This window comes from Ambystoma mexicanum, chromosome 8 (assembly GCF_040938575.1).
Source record: "Ambystoma mexicanum isolate Mex_15411 chromosome 8, UKY_AmexF1_1, whole genome shotgun sequence".
Taxonomy (NCBI): domain Eukaryota; kingdom Metazoa; phylum Chordata; class Amphibia; order Caudata; family Ambystomatidae; genus Ambystoma; species Ambystoma mexicanum.
This window is the reverse complement of record NC_090929.1, coordinates 1,673,115,788-1,673,141,232: the sequence shown is the minus strand read 5'-3', so window position 1 is coordinate 1,673,141,232 and position 25,445 is coordinate 1,673,115,788. Positions and strand designations below refer to the sequence as shown.

Sequence of the window (25,445 nt, the reverse complement as noted above, 5' to 3'; positions counted from 1 at the left end):
GACACGTCGTTTCACAAAAGCACCATATTCTTTATACAGTTTGTAGGTTGCTATGCGATCAATAGTAAGGCCCCAATCGCGTTCAAAAAGCTTCTTTTTGGCAAACGCTGGGCGATGATTAACATCCTCAACAGTAATACACAAGGCATCAAGTAATTGTTGCATTTTCAGGTGATGTTGATTAAAAGACAAGGAAGTGGAAGAGCCCAACATGCTTTTCATATCTCCATATAACAAGTTCTTTGGCGGAAAATGAATTTTAGCATAGTTGGACAATTGTCTCCATTTCCAACGACCCGATAATGCAACGAGACCAAGTTCGTGGCGTATAATAGCATTCGGGATGGACATTGGTAAATGCATGACCGATTTCAATAAAGAACCCTGTAAAGAATCTAAAAATAAACTCCGATCGCATAAACAAATGTCTAATGAATACAGGATAACACTTCCAATTTCATGAACTCAATCATCGGTATTAGTGAAAATTTACAATATTTTGCATGGATTCTTTTAAGTTGGGAGGACAAAGATCTGGTCTTATTTTTAATAAACTCAGTCCATGCTTTGAGTGAGTTTTGAGCTGAAAGGTTATATCCAAGATATATTGCGTTGGTAATACAAGACACCTGGGTTTTCATAATCTGCCATTGAAAGTTTCTAACATTGGACTTTGTTCCAAATTTCATTATGGCAGTCTTTGCCGGATTTGGTGCGAGATTGTGGGCTATTGCAAACTCCTCAAAAAGTAATAGTTTTGTTTGGAGCCCAGCAGGAGTAGGGTCAAAAATAACTATCATCCGCAAAAGCTACCCATTTAAGGCAGATTGTGCCACATTTTACAGAAAACAAGTTGTTATGGTCTCATTCCTTATCTAAGTCCGACAAATACAAATTAAAAAGAGTGGCTGCAAGGTTACAACCTTGCTTAAGACCAATTGAGGTTCTTATTGGCATGGTAGTTCTTCCATCAACTGCAATTTTTATTTTGTAGGATGTTTTAGAATGCAGATTAATGAGCCAGTAAATTAGAACAGTTGGAATACCCATATTCATCATCTTTTTCCAGAGGAGATTGCGTACAACGTTATCAAAGGCCGACGTCATGTCGATCATGGCAATATAAATAGGGGGCGAGTGCTTTCTAGTAGAGCCTGCTATCACGTGTGCCATAAGTGCAGCATTAAGTGCGGTACTCATTCCTTTCTTGAAACCTGTCTGATTTTTTGAATAAAGACTTTTTTCTTCAATGAATTTCTGAAGATTGTGAAGAAGCAGAATCGCGAACAGTTTCGCATCTGTATCAATTAGGGAAATCGGCCGGTAATTGCGTGGTAGAGTAGGATCGCCCTTTTTGAATATCGGAACAATATACGCAATTAGCCAAGATGATGGAAGAATTCCTGAATTAATAATACCATCAAATTTAGATTTTAAGATTACGGCCCAGAATTCAGGATCAGCTTTATAGAGGCATGGTGGAAAGCCGTCTGGGCCAGCTGATTTAGAATAGGACAATCTCGAAATTGCCCATTTGATGTCTTCAGTTGACCATTTTAAACAGGCAATCATACTATAGCACAGCAGTACTTCAGGTTCCATCTTAAACTTTAATGGAAGTTGGAATTTGGTTGTAATATAATCATGCCATACTTGATCAGCAATACAGTTCGGCATTTCGACACAACACTTTTATTGTCGCTTTTTATAGTATACCAAATTGTTCCGAGTGTCATGCGACACTATGGCTTTCACTAAGTCACAATTCTCCCGATTGTACTTCAGAATGCGGGCATGTCTTAGATTCTGCTTATATAAGTGCAAGATTTGTTTTCGCATGTTCTTACAATACATGTATCCAAGACCACAGTTCCTAAGTTGTCTTAATGCCTTATTTCTCTCTCTTTTCAGTGTTTTACAGAGAGGATTAAAAGGATGGGAATGATTATTATGCAAATATTGTTTGCCAAATAAAATAATTGCCTTATTGATCAAGTCAGTGTACAGGAAAGTTGTTGGCGATTCTAATGCTGTATTTCGATAACCAAGTAAGTGCATTTGTTGTGTAACATACCTAACAAATTGGTGGCACAAACCCTGGTTCCATCTAATGGATACTTGCGGACGGTCAATCTCAACAAGGGCCAGGGTTGCATCAGTCATCAGCAATTGGCAAGTTATTTTCAAGTGCAAGATATACAGGCGTGGTCACTATATAATACCTGGCTGATTGCCAAAGGGCCAGTAAGGCAAGATAAATTGTGAGTCACATATATGAAATCAATCATAGTACTTCTTGTACCACTGGCCCATGTTATTTGCGACATCATATCATTATTGACTACCGTATCCATGTTCTCTAAATTTCGCACCCCTGATACGAGCCCGTGAGGAAGACCTCAAAACTCCAAGCATACTAACATCTCCACAATCACAATTGAAATCCACTCCTAGGATGATCTCTAAATCTGGATATGTGTTTGAAATAGTTTCCAGACACGTGTTGAGTTCATCCAACATGACATCTATCATCATAACCACGGGATTCCAGTATAGAGTAATTATGAGAATCGGAGGATACTTCGCCAAGTTTATATGCAGAAGTACACCTAATAAATTTGCTGTTTCCCACACCTGCTTACACTGTGCATTTATAGAGTTATTAATCGCGATTGCAAGACCTCCAGAGGGTCGGCCATAACAGGATTTTTTTGCAGGAGGACAGTGTGTAGAAAATCCTGGTAGAATGAAGGAATCAGTTTTCATCGTTTCCTGCAATAAAATTAAGATAGATTGGTTGATTATCGGCCGGGAGTGAAGAATGCCATCTCATGAGAATGGAATGGCCACATGTGTTCCAAGAGAGGATCTTTAGTTCAGTATGATTAGAATGCTATGAAGTTGATAACGGAGCTTTAGAGCCAAGGATAGAAGAAAGCATCGGTTCGAGCCAGGGCATCCCTTTCGATTTGGCTACCAAGTTCAATTACTCATGAATCGCACAGTCCATACCAACATAAGTCATATGATCAAAGTCACTACTCTGGGAGGTTTCAACAACTGTAGGACTAAGAAATGCCAAAAAGTCATTTGCACTTTCTTCAGATTCATAGGTAGCTAAAGTAAATCTTTCATTAAGTATTTCACTACGATTAAACCAGATAAATTTCATGATGGCCTCAGAGCTCAAATAACAAATGGCTCTGAAGTTATTCGTGCTGGCTATAGAAACTCTTGAAATGTCTCCCGATTTAACCATTCTAAGTTGGGGTATCCGTGCAAATTAAGTCAGAATGAAAGATCGATTAATACGCATATTAGATGTTGACAACTTATCACCCTCAGAGCCTATAATGTGGAATTTTTTATCTACCAATGGTTGTTTATCAAGGTTAAGCATTTCTGGACACTTGAGTGGCACGGTATCTGTGCTTGCCGTCACTGGACAATGGGGCAATAACACCTTACTTAACAAGTCAGTGTTCAAAGATCCTTCCTGGAGGGCCTTTCTCAAAGTTTCAAGAGTTTCATGGTGAGAGCGCGATAAGGTTTTATCATTTTCGGTTTCAGGTAGAGACCAGCATAAAGCAGGACCATGTACAGAAATACGGTTAAGGGCAAATGTGTTACTCCCTAAGGCAATCTCAGTTGTTAAAGCAGTCCTAGGACACTCTTTAGGTGCTATATTGAGATCAAGATCCAAAGTAGTTACCTTGCCCCTACCTTTAACCGTATTTAATATGTTAGCATTACTTGTTTCATTTTTATATGTACTAACGTCTTTCCGACTAGGCGTCGCAATACATACAGCACTATATGATTTTCTTGGGGGCACAATGGGCTCATTATTTTTTGAGGAGTCATCAATGGTGACATCCCTTCTTGTCGTGCGACTTCTACCTAAAATCGGAAAATAGTTATTCAAATTCATTTTAAGACTATGGTAGATGGCAGGTTCAGACAAAATACTGACACTAACAACCGATCTTGTTTCGGTGGAGAGCATTGATATGTTAGAAGCAGAATTAGGCTTACAACTCGAGGGCTTCACAGGGTCCATTAATTTTTTGATACCAGGTTGCCTCGTATTCTGTTGAGGTGAGGCCTTAGGTTTTAGGTTAGGGATTGGTATAAGTGCCTCTTGGCTCTCTTTCGACAATTGGTGTAAGTCTATGCTTTCTTCGTCAGAGATTACAATCGCTGTTTCCAATTGAGCCCTCAGATGGCGAAGCCTGAGAATTATTAATTTTGTTATTGCTGGATTTTTTGAAAAAGGGGCTTCCTTTTGCCTTTTAGCATATCTTTTGACAGCTCACAAGTGGGATTTCTTTGTTCGGCGCGGGAGAAAGGAAACATTTCCATCAGATGGTACATTTTATTTCTCCTCCTGTTGCTGATGATTAAGCAGTTTGACTAGAGCTGAAGGACTATCAGGCGGATCAACCGATTGAGTCACTTTAGATAGATGAAGAGTAAGTATGGAGTTCATGGCTTCTACTGAAGCCTTACGCTCTTTAATTTCGCTGTTACAAGTACATGGCATCGGGACAGGAGAGGTAGTTACAGGCAATATGCCAGGAGTCAGTATATCATGGCAGTATTGAGTACTTTTTTCAAGACAGATTGGGACAGAGTTAAGAGGGGGTTTCAATTGAGGAGCACAGTTAGTAGATTTTAAAGTATCTGCAGCAATAATGAATCCCTCAATCTTATCCATTTTTGAGCATAAGTGATGTAAAATGGCCTTTGTATCTTTCAATTCGAGATGGGTCAGGTCATGGCCCTTATCCAATAGATCCAGAATTTTAATGATCACCAGAAAGTTGCCTGGTGACCCAGATTCCTTGTCATCGGTGAAGCTGGAGCGCCCTGATGCTCCAACTTGAGACGGTTTGATAAGTACATCTGCCAAATCTGATGAGTAAGATATCCGAGGAGGTATCGACTCAAGATTAATGTCCTCAGCAAGATCCCCATTAGGCACATTCACATGACTGAGCATCTGGAGAATTATGATCTAGGAAGCTCGTCCTTTTCGATGAACCAAAAGCAAGAGGGGTAAGCATGCCGATTGCACAAGTCACCTGGTCGTCAAATGCGCCCATATTTTTCATCATGAGCTTATACTGGTCAATAGCCAGGGGAGATTCTGAACAACTACCAAATACCTCAGCAGATTGACGCCTGGCTTGATAAAATACATGCCGTTGACATAAGGGGTCCAAAGAAATAGGGGTAGATGGAAATTTCGATTCGGGAGCATGAATTAAAGCTACATGAGAATCAGAACTGGGGCATATCCTCGGACCACCTAAAGTGCACACAGACGTCCCTTCAGACATCCCTTCAGAAGCAGGGGGTTCAATGTATGAGGTACGGCCGTGACAAACTAAAGAATCAATACAAGTGGATGTGAGGATGGTAGAGGCAAGCTCATTACAACGCCCCCTCCGCAATCCACTGGCCATTTTCGCAACCCAATCAGTAAAAAGAAAAAGAACTATTATCAGATAACTTGCAACGGGCACAAAGACGTAAGTTGGGCTGTGTAGAGGTCTGCTAGAAATCCCACAAATTCGAAAGAAAGTTTGAATAGGAGGGGACGAACATAAAGATCGGCCCACTTTAGAACGCCTTACGGCCTAGCAAGCAAGAGTTAATTTGAAAAATGGCAATTACGAGGTTGTATGAGTAAAGTATATATGAACAAAGCAAGTTATATAAGTGATATAAGCAAAAGAAAAAAAATGAAAAAAGGGAGGGCGCAGACGTAGCAGCGAACAGCAAACAGCGCGTACTTGATGCGCGTACTTGATGCGCGCGCGAGTCAGATGATATAGGCTTCTGGGAAAAAAGGGGCGGGGCCACCTGAGGAAAATCAAAATAATGAATATATCAGCCTTTAAGTGAGCATAATATGTTAAACATTTGCACTTAAAGTCCTTTTAGAGTCTTTACGGTATATTTGTACCATGAAAGTCCACAAAACAAATAGAAGACGATCCACGCAGCTTCCTGGGTGTCGGGACAGTGTCAGGTCAGCGTTTCCTCACAGCAAACAGCGCGTACTTGATGCGCGCACGAGTCAGATGATATAGGCTTCTGGGGAAAAAAGGGGCGGGGCCACCATGAAAGTCCACAAAACAAATAGAAGACGATCCACGCAGCTTCCTGGGTCTCGGGACAGCGTCAGGTCAGCGTTTCCTCACAGCAAACAGCGCGTACTTGATGCTTTAAATTATTCTTGAGCTTAGACTGGAATTTGGTTTTTCAGCAAACACTATTTCTGTGCTTGCCACTTTCCAGCTTATAGCATGCTTTACTCTTTCAGTGCTGGTCACTTTCCAGCATACAGCATGCTTTACTCTTTCAGTGCTGGTCACTTTCCAGCTTATAGCATGTTTTACTCTTTCGGTGCTGGTCCCTTTCCAGCATACAGCACGCTTTACTCTTTCAGTGCTGGTCACTTTCCAGCATATATCATGATTTACTCTTTGATATGATAGTTTATTTATATAGCGTCTACACACAATGTGTTTCAAAGCACTTCAAGGCAAGGGAGTGAACAAGGGAAAATACAATCACATTCTTACAGGCCGTGAACAGTAAGGATGTGAAATTAACTATCGTACTTGGCCTGAAGACATTTCAGATAGTAGAAGAGCTAAGACATAGATAAGGAAGGGAGGAGGACAGTGGGAAGGAAATGGAAACAGACAGGCGACTATCGTACTAGGCCTGACGACATTTCAGATAGTGCTTGATGGGGAGGGGGGGGAACAAGTAAGGGGAGGGGCAGGAGACCGACGAGGTTGCCATCATACTAGGTCCAGAGACAATTATGATACAGTAAGTGCATAGAAAAAGTAAGGGGAGGAGGGGAGGAGTTAGGAAAAGGGAGAAAGGGAGGAGAGGAGAGAACAGAAAGTAAGCAGTCAAAAAGAGTGGAGAAGCAAGAGGGGAGAGCGAATGCAATTTCAGAAGTCAGTAGTAACACATAATGTTGCAAGCCAGGATTCAAGATGAAGATGGGAACAGCATGATTCAGGGCCACCATGAGTACAGGATGCAAAGGAAGTCCAGCATGAGCTGAGAAAGGGTGACGCGCCGTGAATCATCCATAAAAGTCAAATCCAGAATTGGCGACAAGACGGTGATGGTGAAACCAGAATGTATCAGGACAGACTCTTGCAGAAGTAGGCTGTGGGGGCGTGCGGGGGGGTGGGGTAGAAGAATCAAGCAAAACAGGCAACACCTGTGTGCGAGAAGGGAGGTGGGCACAAGGGAACATCAGAGGGGGTGGGGATGGCCTGTGAGGACAGAGAGAGTAAACACATGTTGGTGCATGCTTACCTGCTGTCTGAGCAGGGGGTCGGGGCCTGGGTTCTCCTGGTCCGAACAGGTCCAAACAGGAATTGCCCTTTTCTTCCTCAGCCATTCGCTTCGGACGCCTGGGCAAGAGATGCCTTTGATCTAAGAGTTGAGAGCAAGAAGGAATTGGCAGGGCTAAGAAGAAGGTGGGTGGGGCTTAGGCCAGGTGACCTAGATCCACTTGCACCTGCTCCCCATCTGCAAAGGAAAAGAGGCTGATGGCTCCTTAAGTAGGGGCAAAAGAGCGGCAACCAGGAAGGCACCAGGTGGGCGGGGCTTAGGCCAGGTGACCTAGATCCACTTGCACCTGCTCCCCATCTGCAAAGGAAAAGAGGCTGATGGCTCCTTAAGTAGGGGCAAAAGAGCGGCAACCAGGAAGGCACCAGGTGGGCGGAACTTGCTAAGTGGGGAAAAAGAGCAGTAACCTGGAAGGCGGCAGGTGGACGGAGCTTAGACCAGGTGACCTAGATCCACTTGCACCTGCTCCCCATCTGCAAAGGAAAAGAGGCTGGAGGGCTTTCAGTGCTGGCCACATTCCAGTTTATAGCATGCTTTACTCTTTCAGTGCTGGTCACGTTCAAGCATATATGATGCTTCACTGTTTTAGCACTGGCTACTTTTCGGCATATAGCAGGTTTTACACTTTCAGTGCTTGTCACTTTCCAGCATATGTCATGCTTTACTCTTGTAATGCTGGTCACGTTCAAGCATATATGATAATTTACTGTTTCAGCACTGGCTACTTTTCGGCATATAGCAGGTTTAATTCGCTCAGTGCTCGTTAGCTTTGACTGATTGCTTCCCATTCTGCCTCATCCTTCACCTTTTCAGTAATTCTTAGACTTTAACTAAACTTTGCGTTGCTTTCCAGCATGCATCACTTTTTATACTTTCTCAACGCAGATTAAACTTTGCCTAACACTTTACTTTCCAGCATGCATTAAATGTTCAAGTCTATTTACTTGTTATATGCATCAGTTCATTTTCTCCAACTATTATACTGGGGGATATTGGACTGCATGTCCCAACATGCATCAGTTCATTTTCTCCAACTATTATATTGGGGGATATTGGACTGCATGTCCCAACATGCATCAGTTAATATTCTCCAACTATTATACTGGGGGATATTGGACTGCATGTCCCAACATGCATCAGTTCATTTTCTCCAACTATTATACTTGGGGATATTGAGCTGCATGTTCCAACATGTCCCAACATGCATCAGCTCATTTTCTCCAACTATTACACTGGGTGATATTGGACTGCATGTCCCAACATGTCCCAACATGCATCAGCTCATTTTCTCCAACTATTATACTGGGGGATATTGGACTGCATGTCCCAACATGCATCAGCTCATTTTCTCCAACTATTATACTGGGGATATTGGACTGCATGTCCCAACATGTCCCAACATGCATCAGCTCATTTTCTCCAACTATTATACTGGGGATATTGGACTGCATGTCCCAACATGCATCAGCATCAGTTAATTTTCTCTAACAATTATACTGGGGGATATTGGACTGCATGTCCCAACATGCATCAGCATCAGTTAATTTTCTCCAACTATTATACTGGGGGATATTGAGCTGCATGTTCCAACATGTCCCAACATGCATCAGCTCATTTTCTCCAACTATTATACTGGGGGATATTGGACTGCATGTCCCAACATGCATCAGCTCATTTTCTCCAACTATTATACTGGGGGATATTGAGCTGCATGTCCCAACATGCATCAGTTAATTTTCTCCAACTATTATACTGGGGGATATTGGACTGCATGTCCCAACATGCATCGGTTCATTTTCTCCAACTATTATACTGGGGGATATTGAGCTGCATGTTCCAACATGTCCCAACATGCATCAGCTCATTTTCTCCAACTATTATACTGGGGGATATTGAGCTGCATGTTCCAACATGTCCCAACATGCATAAGCTCATTTTCTCCAACTATTATACTGGGGGATATTGGACTGCATGTCCCAGCATGCATCAGTTCATTTTCTCCAACTATTATATTGGGGGATATTGAGCTGCATGTTCCAACATGCAACAGTTCTCTCCACAATATTCGTTATTCATCTCCCTTTTAAGTACAGAACTGCGGTCTTGGGTTTCGTTCCCAACTACTTTAACTGTTTTTAGCAAACTTCACCCCATCACTTCAATTCATCTTGGTCTGTTTCTTGTGTCTTCTCTCCAGTCTCTTACTTCTGAGTGCTTTGTCGCTCCTTGATTCTGTGACGTTCTCCCCATACGTACCTCTAACCCTCCATATGTTCCTCTACTCCATCTCGGACAAAGTCTCGATGTCCGTCTCTTTTCGACAGCCCATGTCCTCTACTGGCTCTTCCCTCCTCTTACCCTCCATCATGTAGGTTTCTTGCACTGTTGATTTACCCCTCGCTGTATTACTTCCAACTCCGTGTTCTCTACATCAGTGTCTCTCGCTGTGTCGAACACCAGCTCCTTCAACTTACGAAAGGAGTCATGTTGCCCTCTTGCTCCTGGAACTTGTACTGCCAGCTCACCTCTTCCGTCTGGCCAGAATGCCTCAGTCTTTACGTCAGATATTTATTCTGCTTTTTCTCTACTCCATGCGATGAACAACTCAGCGAACAGGCTCTACAGTGGCTGCTGGAGGTACGGGCCATGTTAAGAAAGGGGGCGATAGAGCTCGTCCCAAAGAAGCTCCGGGGCTCTGGAGTGTACTCTCGTTACTTCCTCATCAGAAAGAGCAGCGGTTCGAGGCCCGTTCTGGACCTCCGCCATCTGAACAAGTCCCAAAACTTTCGGATTGTGACCCTTCAGCACATGCCAAGACATGGGACAAGCTACTGTGTCCCATGCAGGGGCAATATGTGCCCAGTTCTGAATGTCACATACCCAGAGGGATAAAGACTGCGTCCCAAGCAGAACAACCAAAAGGGATGGTGGGTTAGATGAGAAGGTCTTACAAGAGCCTCAGAAACATGCATATGTGTACACCAGAGGAAGGGATGGAGATGGGATAGAAAAATGTTATCCCGAAGGGTAAAGAAGTAAAAGGTAGCACACGAGAAACTGTTTTCAGTACTAAAGTTAGAGATCACCATCTGATGTGGAAGAGGGTCAGTCAGGAGTAACTGTAGAAGAGATTGGTCACAGAAAATGAGGGTCTCCATGTATGGACAATACATACGGAAAACAGAGGCACCCTCAAGCCTCTGAAACAGAGCAGGTGGGCATATGGTGCTTGGGTGAGAACTAAGACTACTCAAGCCCAAGTGAATCAGCCACCCTTACGCCTGTGCCAAGGGTGAGGACGTTGACACCTGCAAGAAGAAATAATTCTCTTCTACAGAGAAGTCCTAGATGAAATATTCCCCTTCACAAAAAGTGAGTGTTCCGTGGAATTCCCACGAACTTAGGGTTTTCCACTGTGTTTTGTGAAGGAAAGACTGCTGCTGGAATAAGAGGTAGCAAGAAGCTGATCAGAGAGCAAGGCAGAACTGTAAAAAAATATCAAGAAACCATCCTGCAAATCCTTTTATAATTGTGTGCAATCTGGTTGGCCCAGATTGTGCGACCGTCACAGCTGCCCCTTCTGAAGAGCGGCCGCAGAGGATTCCAAGGGTGCTCTGGGCACATGCAGGCTGGCATGGATGAGCGCTGATTCATTTCGCTACGACAGCGGCTTTGTGGTCGATGCCCAAACACTGATATCACTTGGATTTCCTGGATCCCTGCCCATCAAGCCTCCACTTTGTGACAGTGGTATGCTGAAAGAGATTCTAAGTCACTGTTCAGGGAGTGGTCTAAGCACCAGTTAAAAGGCCAGGGCTCATCGCTCCTTGAAAGGCGAGTCTTCATATGCATGCTCTCCCCAACTATCACTTCATTATCCCCATAATTCATATTCATTCATTGTTAGTTGTGTTTCAATTCTCATGTTGGACATGTCACCAACCTTTAATACCATGTTTCATGCTAGACAGTCTGTTGCTCGCTCTACAGGACATCACTGGGACTGGGGCCACCGTGCTTGAATAGATCGGTTTCTTGTAGGGCAGGACCAGGCAGACCAGCATGGGCTCCTGTTTGCACTTATGGAGGGTCCCACAGAGATCACTGCTCTCTTCTTTCTACCCCATGCACGGCCTGGGGCGTCATCAATATACGGATAACGCCCACACTCCTATCTCATTCTAAGGCATCACATAGATTGTCCTGGAAATTAACACAAATCATGGATAGTTCCATCTGCTCACAGAGATTGCTTTTTTACACGCTTTAATGGTGATTTGTACAGCATTAACATTTGGAATAACCCACTTCACACCTGTGCTGATCACATGGAACTTACCTGTAAGGTGTGGCCTCTAAAGGTCCACAAACCTCTTTCATTTACTTGTGTTGGACCTCCCTCTTCCTTCCATAATCTACTCCTTTCCTCGCCTCTTTGGCTGCTTGCAAACCAAGGTTAAAGAAGACTGCATCTGTTTTTGAGAGTCCACATTTGTTGTAGTATTATTTTCAAGGGTGATCATGTTACTAGATGTCCAAAAATCTTCCTCACTGAAGTTGCTGCTTGGATAAGTGGTCTGATACCGAGTCCAGATAAGGTGGAAACATTGACTGTGGGGCCTCAGGTTGGGCAATGGGGAGTCTGAGCTTCAATTATTTAAATGGCACGCCAGCCTTCCGTGCTGCACAAGTAGGCATGCCAGCCGTCTGAGCTACGCAAGTGGGCATGTCAGCCCTCTGTGCCACACAAGCGGGCAATCAAAGCATATCATTTCACTGTAGCCTTAACTTGCGTGCCCAAGTTGCCGCAGGGGTTAAGTCTGGGTATTCAGGTGTCAGGGCGTTCAAAGAAACAGTCCCTACAGTGAGTGATGTACTCCTAGTCCATAGTCCACTTACCTCCATACTGGTGGGAGTCCGGCCCACAAGGAAGGGATCAGAGCCTTTTGCACCAAAAAAAATGTGTTGCATGCACACCCCTCCCACTGGCCTCACCCATCAGTCCTTGCCGCACGTTGGCTACTACTAGTTTACCAATTTATGGGCACAGAATGGTGTGTAACAGTTTTTCACTCGTATGTCCTGTCCCCTTTCCTTCATAATGGTGGGAGATCTCACAGCAGAAGTAGTTTCCTGGGATGGGGCTGCCATTACTGTGTGGCGAAAAGGTTGCGAAAGAACGGCCTGTCTAAAGATGGCATTGTTCCTGGAACTGGAGTCCAGACAATAGAGCTTAAAAAAAGTGGATGGTGACCACTTTGTGGCAGCCCTGCTGATAACGTCCTCTGGGACGTTGCGCTGAGAAGACACTGCAGGGGCCTTGGCTCGATGGCATGAGCAGCGATGACTTTAGGGGGCTCACACCTGCATAGCATAACAATGATTGATGCCGGAGACTAGCCACCTGGTGTTCATGCCCTTACAGGCTTGAGAACCTGTGTGCTGACAGCCAAAGGTAACGGAAAGAGAATCTGATTTTCTGAAGTGCTTTGTGCGATGCAGGTAAAACTTCAAGGCTCTCCTGGCATCGAGCAACTCAATGGAAGCATCAGCTGGAGTCTGTGGGATTTCAAACAGGTGGAGAATACCAGCACCTTGTTGAATTTGGTAGGACACAACCGTAGGCAAGAAGGCAGAGTGAGTGCGCGAGACGACCTTATCCTTCTGGAAGGCTGTGTACAGCACGGACGCATATGGGGCCAGGGTCTCACCGACTACGCGCAGACATGAGAGCCACCTGACAAGAACTTCAGCTCTGTAGAAATTAAAGTTTGGAACGGTTTGTGTATAAGGGCTGCAAGGGTGACATTCCAATCCCACACTGGGTGAAGTCTCTTCACTGGAGAATAGAGTCAGCGGTGTCTGCGAACAATCGGGTTGGAGCTGGAAAATATGGCCTAATTGTTTCCGATATGTCCCAATTGCTGACAAATTAGTCCGACATAAGTGAACAGAAATGCCGGAGGGTGCAAGATGAGACAAAATAAAGGACTTTGTTGAAAGGGCAGGACAGTGGATTGACGCGCTTGTCCGGATCCCAGTAGCAAAATCTGATCCACTTACTCTGTTATTGGACCCGGGTTGAAGACTTCCTGGCCCCCTGGACGAGTTCCACAATTTCTATAGAGCATCCCAGACTGCTACGGTGAGCTGCCCATGAACCAAGCTGCTAAGCTGAGCAATGGAGGGCAGGGGTGCGCCGCAATGGAGGGCAGGGGTGCCGCCCATGAACCATGCTGCTAAGCTGAGCAATGGAGGGACCATGCTGCTAAGCTGAGCATGCGAGGGCAGGGGTGCCGGCCATGAACCACGCTGCTAAGCTGAGCAATGGAGGGCAGGGGTGCCGCCCATGAACCACCCTGCTAAGCTGAGCAATGGAGGGCAGGGGTGCCGCCCATGAACCACGCTGCTAAGCTGAGCAATGGAGGGCAGGGGTGCGCCCATGAACCACGCTGCTAAACTGAGCAATGGAGGGCAGGGGTGCCGCCCATGAACCACGCTGCTAAGCTGAGCAATGGAGGGCAGGGGTGCCGCCCATGAACCACGCGGCTAAGCTGAGCAATGGAGGGCAGGGGTGCCGCCCATGAACCACGCGGCTAAGCTGAGCAATGGAGGGCAGGGGTGCCGCCCATGAACCAAGCTGCTAAGCTGAGCAATGGAGGGCAGGGGTGCCGCCCATGAACCACGCTGCTAAGCTGAGCAGTGGAGGGCAGGGGTGCCGCCCATGAACCACGCTGCTAAGCTGAGCATGCAAGGGCAGTGTTGCTGCCCATGAACCATGCTGCTAAGCTGAGCAATGGAGGGCAGGGGTGCCGCCCATGAACCATGCTGCTAAGCTGAGCAATGGAGGGCAGGGGTGCCGCCCATGAACCATGCTGCTAAACTGAGCATGCGAGGGCAGTGTTGCCGCCCATGAACCATGCTGCTAAGCTGAGCAATGGAGGGCAGGGTTGCCGCCCATGAACCAAGCTGCTAAACTGAGCAATGGAGGGCAGGGTTGCTGCCCATGAACCACGCTGCTAAGCTGAGCATGCGAGGGCAGGGGTGCTGCCCATGAACCATGCTGCTAAACTGAGCAATGGAGGGCAGGGGTGCTGCCCATGAACCATGCTGCTTAACTGAGCAATGGAGGGCAGGGGTGCTGCCCATGAACCATACGGCTAAGCTGAGCAATGGAGGGCAGGGTTGCTGCCCATGAACCATGCTGCTAAGCTGAGCATGCGAGGGCAGGGTTGCTGCCCATGAACCATGCTGCTAAGCTGAGCAATGGAGGGCAGGGGTGCAGCCCATGAACCATGCTGCTAAGCTGAGCAATGGAGGGCAGGGGTGCTGCCCATGAACCATACGGCTAAGCTGAGCAATGGAGGGCAGGGGTGCTGCCCATGAACCAAGCTGCTAAACTGAGCAATGGAGGACAGGGGTGCTGCCCATGAACCATGCTGCTAATCTGAGCAATGGAGGGCAGGGGTGCTGCCCATGAACCATGCTGCTATGCTGAGCAATGGAGGGCAGGGGTGCTGCCCATGAACCATGCTGCTAAGCTGAGCAATGGAGGGCAGGGGTGCCGCCCATGAACCAAGCTGCTAAACTGAGCAATGGAGGGCAGGGGTGCTGCCCATGAACCATACGGCTAAGCTGAGCAATGGAGGGCAGGGTTGCTGCCCATGAACCATGCTGCTAAGCTGAGCATGCGAGGGCAGGGTTGCTGCCCATGAACCATGCTGCTAAGCTGAGCAATGGAGGGCAGGGGTGCTGCCCATGAACCATGCTGCTAAGCTGAGCAATGGAGGGCAGGGGTGCTGCCCATGAACCATACGGCTAAGCTGAGCAATGGAGGGCAGGGGTGCCGCCCATGAACCAAGCTGCTAAGCTGAGCATGCGAGGGCAGGGTTGTCGCCCATGAACCATGCTGCTAAGCTGAGCAATGGAGGGCAGGGGTGTCGCCCATGAACCATGCTGCTAAGCTGAGCAATGGAGGGCAGGGGTGCTGCCCATGAACCATGCTGCTAAGCTGAGCAATGCAGGGCAGGGGTGCCGCCCATGAACCATACGGCTAAGCTGAGCAATGGAGGGCAGGGTTGCTGCCCATGAACCATGCTGCTAAGCTGAGCAATGGAGGGCAGGGGTGCCGCCCATGAACCATGCTGCTAAGCTGAGCATGCGAGGGCAGGGTTGCTGCCCATGAACCATACGGCTAAGCTGAGCAATGGAGGGCAGGGGTGCCGCCCATGAACCATGCTGCTAAGCTGAGCATGCGAGGGCAGGGTTGCCGCCCATGAACCATGCTGCTAAGCTGAGCAATGGAGGGCAGGGGTGCCGCCCATGAACCATACGGCTAAGCTGAGCAATGGAGGGCAGGGGTGCCGCCCATGAACCATGCTGCTAAACTGAGCATGCGAGGCCAGGGGTGCCGCCCATGAACCATGCTGCTAAGCTGAGCATGCGAGGGCAGGGTTGCTGCCCATGAACCATGCTGCTAAGCTGAGCATGCGAGGGCAGGGGTGCCGCCCGTGAACCATGCTGCTAAGCCGAGCAATGGAGGGCAGGGTTGCTGCCCATGAACCATGCTGCTAAGCTGAGCAATGGAGGGCAGGGGTGCCGCCCATGAACCATGCGGCTAAGCTGAGCAATGGAGGGCAGGGGTGCCGCCCATGAACCATATGGCTAAGCTGAGCAATGGAGGGCAGGGGTGCTGCCCATGAACCATGCTGCTAAGCTGAGCATGCGAGGGCAGTGTTGCTGCCCATGAACCATGCTGCTAAGCTGAGCAATGGAGGGCAGGGGTGCCGCCCATGAACCATGCTGCTAAGCTGAGCAATGGAGGGCAGGGGTGCCGCCCATGAACCATGCTGCTAAGATGAGCAATGGAGGGCAGGGGTGCCGCCCATGAACCATACGGCTAAGCTGAGCAATGGAGGGCAGGGGTGCCGCCCATGAACCATACGGCTAAGCTGAGCAATGGAGGGCAGGGGTGCCGCCCATGAACCATGCTGCTAAGCTGAGCATGCGAGGGCAGGGTTGCTGCCCATGAACCATACGGCTAAGCTGAGCAATGGAGGGCAGGGGTGACGCCCATGAACCATGCTGCTAAGCTGAGCATGCGAGGGCAGGGTTGCCGCCCATGAACCATGCTGCTAAGCTGAGCAATGGAGGGCAGGGGTGCCGCCCATGAACCATACGGCTAAGCTGAGCAATGGAGGGCAGGGGTGCCGCCCATGAACCATGCTGCTAAGCTGAGCATGCGAGGGCAGGGTTGCCGCCCATGAACCATACGGCTAAGATGAGCAATGGAGGGCAGGGGTGCCGCCCATGAACCATGCTGCTAAGCTGAGCATGCGAGGGCAGGGTTGCTGCCCATGAACCATGCTGCTAAGCTGAGCATGCGAGGGCAGGGGTGCCGCCCATGAACCATGCTGCTAAGCCGAGCAATGGAGGGCAGGGGTGCTGCCCATGAACCATGCTGCTAAGCTGAGCAATGGAGGGCAGGGGTGCCGCCCATGAACCATGCGGCTAAGCCGAGCAATGGAGGGCAGGGGTGCCGCCCATGAACCATATGGCTAAGCTGAGCAATGGAGGGCAGGGGTGCTGCCCATGAACCATGCTGCTAAGCTGAGCATGCGAGGGCAGTGTTGCTGCCCATGAACCATGCTGCTAAACTGAGCAATGGAGGGCAGGGGTGCCGCCCATGAACCATGCTGCTAAGCTGAGCAATGGAGGGCAGGGGTGCCGCCCATGAACCATGCTGCTAAGATGAGCAATGGAGGGCAGGGGTGCCGCCCATGAACCATACGGCTAAGCTGAGCAATGGAGGGCAGGGGTGCCGCCCATGAACCATACGGCTAAGCTGAGCAATGGAGGGCAGGGGTGCCGCCCATGAACCATGCTGCTAATCTGAGCAATGGAGGGCAGGGGTGCCGCCCATGAACCATGCTGCTAAGCTGAGCAATGGAGGGCAGGGTGACGCCCATGAACCATGCGGCTAAGCTGAGCAATGGAGGGCAGGGGTGCCGCCCATGAACCATGCGGCTAAGCTGAGCAATGGAGGGCAGGGATGCCGCCCATGAACCATGCTGCTAAGCTGAGCAATGGAGGGCAGGGGTGCCGCCCATGAACCATGCGGCTAAGCTGAGCAATGGAGGGCAGGGGTGCCGCCCATGAACCATGCGGCTAAGCTGAGCAATGGAGGGCAGGGGTGCTGCCCATGAACCATACGGCTAAGCTGAGCAATGGAGGGCAGGGGTGCCGCCCATGGACCAAGCTGCTAAACTGAGCAATGGAGGGCAGGGGTGCTGCCCATGAACCATACGGCTAAGCTGAGCAATGGAGGGCAGGGCTGCCGCCCATGAACCATGCTGCTAAGCTGAGCATGCGAGAGCAGGGTTGCTGCCCATGAACCATGCTGCTAAGCTGAGCAATGGAGGGCAGGGGTGCTGCCCATGAACCATGCTGCTAAACTGAGCAATGGAGGGCAGGGGTGCTGCCAATGAACCATACGGCTAAGCTGAGCAATGGAGGGCAGGGTTGCTGCCCATGAACCATGCTGCTAAGCTGAGCATGCGAGGGCAGAGTTGCTGCCCATGAACCATGCTGCTAAGCTGAGCAATGGAGGGCAGGGGTGCTGACCATGAACCATGCTGCTAAGCTGAGCAATGGAGGGCAGGGGTGCTGCCCATGAACCATGCTGCTAAGCTGAGCAATGGAGGGCAGGGGTGCTGCCCATGAACCAAGCTGCTAAACTGAAAAATGGAGGGCAGGGGTGCCGCCCATGAACCATACGGCTAAGCTGAGCAATGGAGGGCACGCCCATGAACCATGCTGCTAAGCTGAGCAATGGAGGGCAGGGGTGCTGCCCATGAACCATGCTGCTAAGCTGAGCATGCGAGGGCAGGGGTGCTGCCCATGAACCATGCTGCTAAGCTGAGCAATGGAAGGCAGGTGTGCCGCCCATGAACCATACGGCTAAGCTGAGCAATGCAGGGCAGGGGTGCTGCCCATGAACCATGCTGCTAAGCTGATCAATGGAGGGCAGGGGTGCTGCCCATGAACCATGCTGCTAAGCTGAGCAATGGAGGGCAGGGGTGCCGCCCACGAACCATGCTGCTAAGCTGAGCAATGGAGGGCACGCCCATGAACCATGCTGCTAAACTGAGCAATGGAGGGCAGGGGTGCCGCCCATGACCTATCCTGCTAAGCTGAGCAATGGAGGGCTGGGGTGCCGCCCATGAACCATGCTGCTAAGCTGAGCAATGGAGGGCAGGCCCATGAACCATGCTGCTTAACTGAGCAATGGAGGGCAGGGGTGCTGCCATGAACCACGCTGCTAAACTGAGCAACAGAGGGGAGGGGTGCCGCCCACGAACCATGCTGCTAAACTGAGCAATGGAGGGCAGGGGTGCTGCCATGAACCACGCTGCTAAGCTGAGCAATGGAGGGCAGAGGTGCCACCCACGAACCATGCTGCTAAGCTGAGCAATGGCGGGTAGGGGTGAAGAACTCTCCCTTGCTACAGGTGTAGTAGATTGTGTGTTGGAGGAATAGCAATTGGCCCCGCCTTCCAGGCCTGCACCAGGGGAAAGAACCAGTATCGGGCTGGCCTCTGGATGGCTACAAGAATGACAGTGGCGACCTTGCAGGAGAGGAAGCTCTCCAGGACTCTGGGGAGACGAGTGATCGAAGGAAACGTTTACAGTGACTGGAAGTCCCAGCTGATCGCAAGAGCACTCCCATCGAGTTCTTGCTGATTCCTTCCCTTGAGGCATAGAAGGGGCTCTTGCTGTTCTCTGCCACAGCGAAGAAATCCACTTGGGGATGACCCCATTGTGCAAAGACTTGCAATCTTGAGTTTCCATTTGTGATCCAAGAATGTCATTCCACCGAGGAGGTCCGCCGCCTCCGCAATGAGCAGTCACAGTAGATGAATGGCCTTTTAGGAAATTTGCTGCTGGATGGCCCATTCAAATATCTTCACTGCCAACAAGCAGAGGGGAGCGTGTTTGACTAATTAATACATGGAGGTGGAGGTGTCTGGATGGGGACTCTTCCCTAGGCTGTTGGGGCATTGAATATAGCCTGAACATCTAGCATATTAATGTGTAGAAGACTCTCCTCAAGGGACCACATGCTATGTGTCTTGAGAGGGCTCCCCAAACCCTGAGTGAAAAAGGTATTTGAGTTAAGTTGGAGGGCTGGCTCCACAACGTTAGATCCTGGTCAAAAAAGGCTGGGATTGGAATTTGGTTCGACTGTCTCCCTGTCGACTAGTTCCAGGAACTGGATAAGCATAACTTCAAACATCTCCTCTTCAGACGTGCTAGAGGGACACATGGCACACACGCAGCCAGCAGTCTCTGAAACCACCACTTGAAGGCCGTCTGGTTCACAGTGGCTGAGATATCCAAAATCGCGCATGCGTGCGTGCGTATATATCCAAATAGCCCGGATCTGCCTAAAGATCTGAGGGCCAGCATCCCAAAGAGCACCCTTGATTCCTGTTATGGTTCGTCCACAGAGGGGACCTTCAAGAATTCAGACAGCCCCAGCATCCTGCCTTAGAAGGCTTTAGCCTAATGAGGAATGGCATTCTCTGCCTCGTTCGATGATGAATCCTTGTCTAAAGTGGGTTCAAGGGGAGCTGGCGGAGAGGTTAGCTGCTCTGGTGGAGCCGGCATGATCTGAGGCTTTATGTGGGCAAGCTCCGGAGCATATGAAAAAGACATGGCACATCTGTAGGCTTAGTTACCGTGGTGGAGACCAGAGTTGGTGGATGGCTGGAGATGCAGGCTCCTGAGGAATCATCTCATTAATGATGCCCTTAAAATACTCTGTTATGGCTCTCAAATAAAGTTTGCAATAGAAACAGCAATAAATAAGCGCCCTAAAGTTGCAAATGGGGTCACAAAATGTAATCTAAAAATAAACCATATAATGTATAACAAAGCAAAAATTAGAAGAAAAAGGTAGAACAGGAAAATAAATAGAAAAAGAAAGACTAGAAAAAGAGAAGATGAAGAAACAAAATGGTATTTAAATTTATCATTTGGCAGTACAACTCATGAATAATCCTAAAACATATCCCCACACAACATTTGCTTGGTCTCTGTTGAGGGCCTGGAAGACGCCATAAGATTTTGAAAGCTGTCCTCAGATGTCTGAGACTGGGTGATGGACGTTGGCTGCCCATGTGGTGGCTGGAGGCGCTAAAATCGGAGGAGTCCAAGTCGATGTAGATAGGGCCCAGTAAGGTTGTCAGTGCCGGCCGTCCATGGAGTAGTGGCCCATGCAGGTGGTGTAAATGATGAAGACGTCTAAGAAGTGTGCGAGTCATTGGGCTGCTAGCCTAACCTGGGCAAAAAGGATCCTGGCGGTACTGTTGGCGGCAGAGAAGGCATAGATTCGCAGTCTCTGGGCGTTGTTGACATCAGAGCCAACTCCCCCGGTGAAGAACTGGCTGGTGTTCAAGGGTCAACGACATGGGGGGTCCGCACCAGCTACCTGCGTCAATTTGGGAAAAGGGTTTGTTTACTCCCTTGACTTGCTGGGGTCCTCCTTGGGCACTATTTTGTGTTGGTTGGACAGCTTGTGCGTACTGTGGCCTATAGTTGTAGGGACACAAGGGCCTATGCCTACCAACATGAAGCTTCTGGATTTGGGTCTCAAGAGACCATCAGGAGGTACCCCATTAATAGGCAATGGAGTCTTGAGCGTGGGCTCGGCAAGTACCGGAGTATCCTTGGTGAGGAAATCCTCAGTAACACCTGCCACCTTGGATTTTAATTCGGGACTAGGCTCCAGAGAACTCTCGGCCTTAGGCCCGTTATCAGCCATTATGGCTTTGGGGCCACCCCAGTGGGTCTTGGAGGATCCCACAGACACCTCCAGCAAGGTAGCAATCCCAACTAAGGAGTCGCTGTGCCGGGTTGCCTGAGAAAATAATGGTCTTCTCAGTGCGAGCGAAGCTCTGCGACGTTGAATTTCGACAAACCCTTGACTCACTACGGAGAAGTGCAGAAGAGATCCCTCCACAGGCTAGGATGTTGGCGAAGTACACATGAACCAAGTGCATGATGGGCAAGTGTTCCAGACGTGCTTGGGTCTGAGACACCTTAAGCAGCAACTGTACATGTCTGAGACCGGAAAGCTCCTGATGCAGGAGGAGCAAGAGATGAATCCAGTTTTCACTGTCATATGAAAAAGGCATGGCGTTGAAGCCGGAGATGCAACAGCGTTAAGTAAATTAAGAGAAGAACTGCTATATGGGGGAAGCTGAAGCAACCGGAAAAAAAAAGAAAAATCCTTTGGCCATAGCAGTGCATACAGCATCCAGTCCTGTTGAGCAGTAAAAAGGACTAACGGGCGAGGCTGGTGGGAGGGGTCCAAACTGGCAGACTCGTGGAGGCACTCCTGCAACTAATTTAAAGGGGAAGCTATCTTTTTTGCAATGCAAAAGTCTCTGACCCCGTACCCGTGGGACGGGCTCTCATCAGTATGGAGAAAAGGGGGACGGGACAAAATCGTTCATCGACCTAGAATCACAGATCCAGGGTTATTTTGTCAACGCATTTAGACTAATGAAACACCCTTTATGGAACGGTGTGCATGTGTCTAAAACAGAAGCTTCAACAGAGCACAGTGCGGCTCTGGATTTCTTGCTTCGAGCATTATTACCCCCAGACTACACCACTTGCATAGATTACCACTTGCTCGTTATGGACTTCACTAATTAACATGAACAAGGGTCACTCTGCCTTCAGTCACATGTGGTTTGCCAGAGCAACTATGGACAACCTTAGGCCATCAGCTGGAGTTGGGCTCAATGAGGAGGTTTCATTTGGCACTCGGATGGGACCCCTTCCCTATTTGCATTCCAAATGTTCGGCACATTCTACCTAGTGCTGCAAGATTTAAACCAATGTTGAGTTCCAAGCTTGTAGGAAAGCCTTTACCACCTAGATGTGAACATAGGGACGTTTCTGTTTGTATTTTTCCATTGTTTCTTAACCCTCTAAGTGGAGGATGTTAAAGCAAAGTTAATAATATACATTCCCACATAACATGAGGATATTGGCTATCGGGTGACGGTTATGAAGAACGTGCCCATGAATGCAGTATTGTAATGGTAGATGTGTCCATGTTAGTCCAGAAACGACCCTATAGTATGTAAATTATGCTGGCCAGAAACCAATCGCATCATGCACGATACATCACCAGCACAGAATTGTCAATGTATTAAGAATAACCAGAGGGCGTCCATTTTGGGAGATATCCGCCATTTGCTTTCCTCTTTTCCATGTAAAATCGCTTTGCAAAATATATTCTATCCTTCAATACCCATACCAGCGCGAGGCCAGAGTCTGAATGCTGAAACATTAACACAGACAGGAAAAACATTAACACAGACAGGAATGTTAGGCGATACAGAAATACATTGTTTTCCTCCCTCGCGATGTCCTTGAAGGCGAGCAGAAACTGCATATAATCAGCAGTCCAGGTGCCGGCCTGTCTCGCAAACTCTGTACCAATAGGCAGTTAAAACATGAATTATATCCTTTCTAGCGGTACTACTTCGCGGAGAATGGTATTTTCCGCCTCAGAACTGTCTGAACTCTGGTACATGAATAGAAACGCACAGATAACGTGTTTAAGAATGTCTCTCCTACGAACATGATAGGCTTGCTGTTCTACGAGCTCAATGTTCGCCATAACAAAGAACTGTTGCTAGAATAAGTATATTTAGACTGAAGAAGGACTTGTCATAATGTGTCATAATTGTCACGATTGTCAATCATTGAACCCTAGCCTAAAAGATACATTATGGACGGTTTGAATTGCTTTCGAAAAGATTGCATGTCATGTATAATTATTGCTGCTTGTGCGTTGCTCACTCTCTTGCGTCTCACAAGGTCAGGATAAACACGTTGCGAGACGTTAGACCCCAGTCGGCCGACTGAGAATACTTTGAAATAAACCAGACTTGTTTGGAAAAGCAAACCTTGTGTCTGTCGTGTCACGAGCATATGGTGATTGTGCCTTAGTTTCCATATGTGGGGTCTTTACGGCCTAGCATCTGTAGGTGCCCACAAGGAAGATGATAAAACTCATCTCACATAGTGTACTGAAAAGCCACGTTATGGCAAGGGCCAGATGCAAACATTTCAACAAGAGATAAAAGGCAGTACTGCTGGGACGTCGGATCTCACCGCTGCACGCCAACTTCATTTGTAGAAACCTGTGGCCCATTTGCTGTTAAGCAAAAGGAGGTGATGGGAGTGGGGTCCAAGAGCACAGCATGTCCAGGAACAAATCAGGACTTGATCTCATGGCTTAACCACACCTTGAGAACAATGTGGTTGAGGTGAGGTTATGTGACTGTGGGTGGAAAGCTCTATGGGCATCAACCCTTATTGGACTTTGTAGATACTTAGAAGGGTATGCATCCCGCTGGACCTCGCATACTCCATTAAAAACGGTGTCACTTGGGCTGCAATATGAATGTTCGCCCCCACCCCCCAAGCTAGACTGATAATTCCGGGTTGGAAATAAAGCCTGACATGGCCTCATCGTGCATCATTTCTCTCCTCTCAAGTAAAGTATGAGCTCTCTCGAGGCTTCACAACACATGTAATAGCAAAAGGCAGAATGCAAATCTCAGATTCCTACTCCAATGTATTATACGTAAAAACAAAGGGCTTCTCAGGTGACCTTCAAGTCACATATACAACAGGGGGCACTCACGCTGCCATCACATGCACCAGCCCCTCACATTTCATTCTTGTGTCGGTGGACTGAAGAATCCTCTCTCTCCTGCGTCACAATCAACCAATCATTGCTGAAAGCGCCCAATAGAAACCGGTCACATAGGGATGTGCTCTTTACCTGGGCTTCTCATTGGTGATCAGAATTTTGACCTTGTGGAGAGCCTTCTTCGGTCCGGTAGCTGCTGCCTGCTTGCTGTTTGCTGGGCTAGAGTGTGGGCTGGAGATGTAGACCTTCCTCCCCGAATTAGCCGGGGCCTTGGATGGAGAGAAGTCTGACACGAACACGATCCCCTCACTGGTGAGCACTATGCATGAACAAAAAGATAAAGGTTGTGTGATCGCCTGGCATTGTGCAGAACTGCAATAGTGAACAGGTACTGGCCCAAAAATCATGTCACAGATCTGGGCGTTCTGCCTAACTGCAGACCCAGTGCTGGGCCCTGAACTAGTTTACCCAAGTAGCCAGACTGCTTGACAGAGCAACACGGAAGAGGGCCACTGCTGTGCCAGCTTCTTAACTATTCACACCATCTCAAATCGGTTTAGAAATAAAGACATTTCCCTTTCCCCGCAGCCAAACTCACATTTCCGTGCCTTTAGTTACTGTTTCGTGTATCACCAGGATGAACATTGCCCGTTATACATGTAAATAAAAACACATAGGGCGAGGGTGGAGTCTGTGCTGTGATGAGGCTGTGGCATGCCATGGAGCACATCTCACCAATCCATGTCTTTTCCCTATACCCTGGCCCCTGTGCTCAGATTAGGTTCACTGCTGACCTGTGCCTAGAAGCGGTTTGCCCCACAGGCTGTACAAAGTGCCCTTGCACTGGAGTAGCTCTTTTCCCCCCTCGTGCCCCCACCCACGATTTCTCCCTCCCCGTTTCCTTCTGCTTCCTCGCTGCATGCCCAACAGGATCATAGAGAACACAGGGCCTCTGAAGGAAGCCTCGGGCCCTTGCACTGCACACAGATCAGGTGAAGGTGTGTCAGTTCTGGGCAATGCTGCAGGGCCTCCCAAAGCGAGGCAGGGTAACTGCTGGTACCATCCAGCAGGCCCAGGAGAGGGGCAGCTCCTTCCCCCCAAGCCTGCACTCCTCTCCCCCACATACGCAGAGAGACACAGTATCTCCCACTACAAAGCAAAGGAAGGGTGAGGTGTGAACAATCACCTCACCCTTCCACAAAGCAACAGGGTGCTAATCACCCAGAGGAAACCAGCAGACAGGCAGGGAGGATCATAAAGACCCCCCCCCCCAACAGGGGTCCAGACAGTCGGCTACAGCCAGCCTGGGTGTTGGG

At 48.6% G+C, this 25,445-nt stretch overlaps 1 protein-coding gene across 1 annotated transcript in view; it reads right to left on the bottom strand.

Annotated features, from left to right (window-relative positions):
• Window positions 1–25,445, bottom strand: part of WDR11 (WD repeat domain 11) — a 1,001,187-nt gene that overhangs the window by 860,208 nt on the left and 115,534 nt on the right. The window contains exon 5 of the mRNA XM_069611952.1: window positions 24,262–24,448. Coding sequence (XP_069468053.1) covers window positions 24,262–24,448 — 187 coding nt within the window. The remainder of the gene's footprint in view (window positions 1–24,261; window positions 24,449–25,445) is intronic.